General features: G+C 35.8%; 1 protein-coding gene across 1 annotated transcript in view; it reads right to left on the bottom strand.

The window, feature by feature from the left end:
• Positions 1-584: 584 nt before the first annotated feature.
• Positions 585-6,833, bottom strand: part of LOC144978756 (heparan sulfate 2-O-sulfotransferase 1-like) — a 22,132-nt gene continuing 15,883 nt past the window's right edge. Inside the window, exons 6-9 of the mRNA XM_078925215.1 lie at positions 5,571-5,709; positions 4,329-4,426; positions 3,447-3,604; positions 585-3,120 (exon numbers count right to left, since the gene is read on the bottom strand). Coding sequence (XP_078781341.1) covers positions 2,900-3,120; positions 3,447-3,604; positions 4,329-4,426; positions 5,571-5,709 — 616 coding nt within the window. The 3' untranslated portion in view covers positions 585-2,899. The remainder of the gene's footprint in view (positions 3,121-3,446; positions 3,605-4,328; positions 4,427-5,570; positions 5,710-6,833) is intronic.

Raw genomic sequence — 6,833 nt, 5'->3', positions numbered from 1 at the left:
ACTTTTACCCTCAAGGAAAACAGCAGCTTGTAAAAAAAAAAACAAAAAAAAAATAAAAAATAAAAAAATAAAAAAAAAAAAAAACGTAATTTTCTATGATTTTCACATTGACATCATTTTTACGTTAAAAATGTTTAATTTTCATTATAGCTGGCATCTCACAGAAGTACTTCATCATGATTGTCATATTCTTTCATTTTTTAACTAGAGCATTTATATAGCGCAATATCCCCTGAACGTGCTTAAAGCGCCCCTGGCCAACAGATTACGCCTGTTAGGCAATATTACAATTTTTCAGAAAGGGAGAACGTTGTTAATAGCCAGGTACTCATTTTACACCTTAGTATGGTGAGAGAATGTGAATCCAGAGCCTTTTCCAAGAACTCAAATATGCGTCGCTCAGAACGGGTCTTGAACCCGGGGCCTTCCCATGGCCTGCCTACTTGAAATTTTTTTAATTCGTACTTTTTAGGAAATAAAAATTGTAGTCGTTAAAAAAAATAAACATAAAAAATCACCAATTTACCCTCACAAGGATTAAATAATGATTCAAATTCCTTAACATTATGCAGACTGGCATCAACTTTCATTTTCAATACGTTTTAATGACTGAAATTAGTGCCAAAATTTCATAATACTACGAATTTTTCGTAACAGTAGATTTAGGTATGCTTTGGATCCAAAGGCGAGGGTCATACCACTCGACCACATCAATGCATCTTCCTGATCTATAAATAGTATGCGCTAGGCTAAGAAGCTCACTCACTACATTGCCATCCGGAAGTATAACGGACCAACACAAAACTATGTGTAACCTTGAACGTTTATAGTCTGGTTAATACAGTTTTTGGTGAGAATCACTCACAAACGCGGATGGCAAAGTACAATAACAAAGGCTTGAGTGACGTCATCTTCGTTCTATCTAAAGGATAAAGCCCTCTTTGATAAGGAAAGGAATTGCAATTGATTGAAAGAGTCCAGTACTGATTGTGAATACTAAGCTGCTGGAAGCTGTGGAATATCAAATGTAATATTACAAAAAAATGAATATAACGGCTTCACCGAACAAGGAACATGTCAGGCTCAAAACCCTTCTTCAGCAAATAACAAACAAACAAAAAGTTAATATATCACTTCAAATCCAGACAGATGACAGACTGTAAGTTAATTTTTGTGCATTACTTTTTAAAGTACTAAAAGTACTTAAGTCACATTTTTGTAAGTCACATTTTTGTGATATTTCAGCTAATCAGTGATAAAATTAGAGCATAATTACCTAAGTTCACTTTCCAATTATTTTCATTGATAAACATCATCTACAACAATCCCCTATCTCAATGACAACAATTTTATTCTTTGTATACCTTCATTTTCTCAAAACTTACTCCCTGTGACTTAAGCACTTCAAGCGCTCTTCAATTATTCTTTGGTAACATAGGGAGGTTTGTTTTGTTTGTTTTTAAGGGTTTTACGGCACTTGTAACACATTAAGGTCATATCAGTGCCAGTAAAAAAGAAGAAAATGGGATAGTAAAAAGTTCTAGAATTACAATTAAAGCACCCAAGAAAAGGTAAGACAAAGGGGAATTGGTTCAAATAAGAAACAGGTGTAGATTCCAAGAGCACACTATCAAAGTACTTAGTTTAAGATCACTAAATGTCTCATCCAGCACAAGCACAGGTCCCTACTAAGAGGAATACACTAAATGTTTTACAAATCGTATATAATATAAAGAAAATATAATACAATGCATAACAGAGATGATTTATAAGGAAAAAAATATCATCTCCCAAAACTAACTACACATTTGACTGTTTCCCTTTCAGCTAGAGTATCCAGCCAGGACCAGGACAAATCTCATTCCAAAACAAAGACAGAGAGTGAGTTGGAAGACAGATATAGGGGGATAGAAGACACAGTAAGTGCCTCCCTGCCCCCTATGGGAGGCCAGGAACCCCACCCAGATGGGGAGGAATGAGGGGGAGAGGGTTACGATCAAGATGGCTGAGTGCATAAGGCATTGCACCGGAACATGGGCCACCATCCAGGTTCAAATTAAGTTGCATCCCTCGGAAAATACTCATCTTTATGTGTCTATTCTGACTCTGATACTGAGACTAAATTTCTTTCAAATATTAATTTTTCCCCATTAATATCTGGTTACAATTGTAGATATGATTGTTTTGTTCAGGTTTTTAAAAATTCATTTCTGACTTTATCCTGGCATTATCAACAAATTATAGACTTTTATAAACAAATGCCTAAGGACGAATCTGGTCAAAGCGACACCAACATAATCATAAGATGGTGTGTACAGTAAATCAGCTTTAGTATTGATTCTTCAGAGAGGTTTCAATTACTCTATATCTAGACATTGTATCTCAGAGCGTTCTGCATTGATGTTGATTTTAATGCTCATTTGGTGGAAATTGTTAAGGCTATTGAAGTTGTTACTAAATGTTGAATAATGGGATAAATGTTGATTTGAAATAAATTTAATCTCACCACATAAGGGTTAACATACCTTGACAAAGAAATAGGATTGGCGGATAGAATAAAAGACATAAAGGGGGATTGTGCCCGTAATAGGGATTGTTAAAAATAATGTACAAATATGAAAATAACAGCCTCAAAAAAAAAAGAACAAAATACTAAACACAGAACCTGTCAGACTCAAAGCCCCTCTTCAGTCAACAACAAAAATATATCTGTGTTGTTTGATGGAGAAGAGTTTTGAGACTGAAACTTTCCATGTTTAGTTTTTATTTATTTTTTTTATTTCAGGCTGCTATACTAGAATTATTTTTGTAAATTACCATTTCTGGTCCAGAGCTATTTGCAGCTTAATATTCAAAATGGATTATAACATAAATAAAGCTAAAACAATTTTCTAAAACACTACTTTGGTCGTATTTTTTCAAACATAAACTTTTGTCCTTTGGGGACCATCTCTCCATCCTTTGATTCAAAAGTCAGACGTCGTAGGTAGTGGAAGTGGTTAACAGCGTATTCGTAAAACTCATTCTCCATCTTCCATATATGAGACTGCTGGATTTGCTCTATCGTGCTCTGCTTAGTGGCGACTTTCTTGGCTGTTTTACGGAGGTGAGATTTTCTACCTGCAAAAAGACCCAAAAAAAAGTAAAATCAAATGAATGGAAAAGGAGGTTTTAATTGCTGAGGGTCTTTTTTTTAATTTTCAATGGACCCAGAAGCATGTTATATTCTTTCTGATACAGATGGCAACTCAGAAAACAGTTCTAGGGAGATAGATGACACAGCAGGTGACCTATTATCCACTGTAGGAGGTTAAAAAAAAACCCCACTCAGCAAGGGAATTTGACCCATTGCTAAATTTCCAAAGACATTATACTAATTACTATTAAAATACTTTACTATTAAAATACTATACCATTAATATTATTGATATCAAATTGACACCTACCTTCATCGTAAAGCTGTGTGGCCCCCTTAAAGAATCGAGGCAGTGTCACTTCCAACATGACGACAAAGTCCCTCATCTCCTCTGTAGTCCCCACAAGAAAGTAATGATGGAGGAGATTGCGCTTAGCTTCCTCCAGGGCCCATTTATTGCCAGGCTCCCTGCAAATGAAAGTGAATCGCTTGAGAGGACACGTGTTGGCAGACCTGCCTATTTGAACATTTGCCGCTATGTAGTCTTGTGGTATGACACTTGCTTTCGGATTGGAAGATCCTGGGTTCAAGCCTTGCTCAGCGCATAGTTGAGTCCTTGGGAAAGGCTCTTTACTCACATTCTCTCACCGTACTCAAGTGACAATGAGTACCTGGCCGTTAACAGCGTTGTCTCTGGCCGAAAAAAATTGTAACATCGCCTGAAAGGCGTCATGTCCTGTCCTAAATGTTAAATGTTGTTGTTGGTCAGGGACTCCTTGTAAAGCACTTTGAGCACATTTAGTGGATATTGCGCTATATAAAAGCTAAAAAAAATTTTTTTAAAAACATTTTAAAATTTGTAATTTTTAGGAGATAAAAGATAGAAGTCACTATAGTTATCTCTTATAGGTCAATAATTTATCCTCAGAATGATTAAAAACACTTCAAAATCCTTAAAAATTATGTACTCTGGCATCATCTTTTGTTTTTAATAAGTTTTAATGACTTAAAAATGCTCATGAAGTTCTGAAAATGTACGATATGATGCAGAAATAATCTAACTTTAATCTGACATAAAACATGAGTAAGTGTTAAGCCTACTTTAGGAACACAACTCTGGATTTTATTTCGGCCATTACTGTAGATGGGCAGGTTTAGTAAACCGAATATATTATTGGCTACTACAAATTACCAGCAATCCTCATGGTGTCCACAAAAATATGGGATTTGAACCCAAAGGTGTTCTGGATCACAATCATCTCCACCCCTCTCGACACATTCGTCAAAGGTCTATGGAATAATAATGATGATGATAATAATATTGATGATGATGACTATAATGATGATCAGGAGGAGGAGGAGGAGGAGGCCGTGGAGATGGAAGATGAGGAGAAGAAGAAGAAGAAGAAGAAGAAGAAGAAGAAGAAGAAGAAGAAGAAGAAGAAGAAGAAGAAGAAGAGAAGAAGAGAAGAAGAAGAAGAAGAAGAAAGAAGAAGAAGAAGAAGAGAAGAAGAAGAAGAAGAAGGAAGAAGAAGAAGAAGAAGAAAGAAGAAGAAGAAGAAGAAGAAGAAGAAGAAGAAGAAGAAGAAGAAGAAGAAGAAGAAGAAGAGAAGAAGAAGAAGAAAGAAGAAGAAGAAGAAGAAGAAGAAGAAGAAGAAGAAGAAGAAGAAGAAGAAGAAGAAGAGAGAAGAAGAAGAAGAAGAAGAGAGAAGAAGAAGAAGAAGAAGAAGAAGAAGAAGAAGAGAAGAGAAGAAGAAGAAGAAAGAAGAAGAAGAGAAGAAGAAGAAGAAGAAGAGAAGAAAAGAAGAAGAAGAAGAAGAAGAAGAAGAAGAAAGAAGAAGAAGAAGAGAAAGAAGAAGAGAAGAAGAAGAAAAGAAGAAGAAGAAGAAGAGAAGAAGAAAGAAAGAAGAAGAGAAGAAGAAAAAGAAGAAGAAGAAAGAAGAAGAAGAAGAAGAAGAGAAGAAGAAGAGAAGAGAAGAAGAAGAAAGAAGAAGAAGAAAGAAGAAGAAGAAGAAGAAGAAGAAAAGAAGAAGAAAGAAGAAGAAGAAGAAAGAAGAAGAAGAAGAAGAAGAAGAAGAAGAAGAAGAAGAAGAAGAAGAAGAAGAAGAAGAAGAAGAAGAAGAAGAAGGAAGGAAGAAGGAGAAGATGAAGAACAGAAAGAAGGGGAGGAAGAGAAAAGTATTATCACAAAGTGCTACCACACCCATATTTTAATTCTTCTGGTAGGTTTTCAAACAAAGAGTTAAAATTATGACAAAGTTTTACAAAAAAAAAGCACCCAACTGAATTTTTTCAAAAGCGCAAAACACGTCTTGAGAAAATTCCCAACCAACAGTCTTAACATCTCTCCTATATCAAATGAAATTTCCATTTTTTTTTATTTTGCTTCTTCATTTATCTTTGTTTTTTTTTTTCCAAAATAAATAAGCCTCACCTCATTATCCCCTGCTTTTCTGCGCTTTAAAAAAGGTCTGAAATCGTCGCCATATCTGACGAAATAGTAGTACGAGATGAGTCGATCCAGGGGCTGGCGTACCATATTGACGTAGACAGGAGACTTGTGGATGCCAAATCTGTTTAAAGATAAATAGTAAAGACATTATTGATGGGGGGGGGGGGGGGGGGGGGGGGGTTTGCTTGGGGTTTTTTTGTTTTTTAAGGGGTTTACAGCATTAGCAACACTGTAAAAGCATCCGAGAAAAATATTAAGACATTGGAGATTGTTTCAAATAGGGAACAGAAGTTGATTCCAGGAGGAATCCATCAATGTGCTATGTTTGAGACCACCTCAAAATCTCATCCACACAGAAGCAGAGGATCCCATTATGAGGGTTATACTCAAAAATTATATTCACAAAAAAAATATATATAAACGTATATAACAGAGAGATGATTGATATGGAAAAAAAATATACAATCTCCCAAAACCAATACTGTACATTTGACTGTTTCAACCCCAGCCAAGCACATAGGCCAGGACCAGGACAAAACCAACTCTGAGACAATACAGAATGCAACCTGAAAAAGGAAAACAGAAGGTGATAGAAGACAAAGCAAAATTAACCTCCTCCCCCCCCCCTTGCCTCCCCCCAGTCTACTATTAGAGGTTAAAAAAAAAAAAAACACCCCAAAATAGAATGGCTAGCAAAGCATTAGTAGAAACAGGTATTCAAATACAAAAGTTATAAAGACTGGAAAATATTTCACTTATGAGTCGAATTTTTTTTTGTTTGGTCATTTATCATTGAATGGTCTGGATTATGTTTCTGGAAGTGTGATTGTATATGAGGCCCCTTACCCGCAACACATGTTGGGCTAACTCAATACCAACAACAACAATCAAAAGATTTTAAATAGGTATAGAGTCCAGCTCCACTGAAAAAACACACACACAAACACACACACACACAAAAAAAACAAAGGAGATTGGTTTAAACAGAAAACAAAAGATGATCTAAGAGCAATCTATAGAATAGAGCATTTATATAGAGCAATATCCACTAAATGTGCTCAAAGTGCCTTACAAAAGGCATGTAGAACCAAATATGACATTACATTTTTCCGACAGGGACAACGCTGTTAACGGCCAGGTACTCATTTTACACCTGAGTACGGTGAGAGAATCTGAGTAAAGAGTCTTTTCCAAGGACTCAACTATGCGCCGAGTGAGGCTTGAACCCAGGACCTTCCGATTCGA

Source organism: Berghia stephanieae, chromosome 8 (genome assembly GCF_034508935.2).
Source record: "Berghia stephanieae isolate SIO BIC M18660-M18661 chromosome 8, UCSD_Bste_1.3, whole genome shotgun sequence".
NCBI classification, from domain to species: Eukaryota; Metazoa; Mollusca; class Gastropoda; order Nudibranchia; family Aeolidiidae; genus Berghia; species Berghia stephanieae.
Note: the sequence above shows the minus strand (reverse complement) of the source record. Positions and strands in the feature narration are given on the sequence as shown.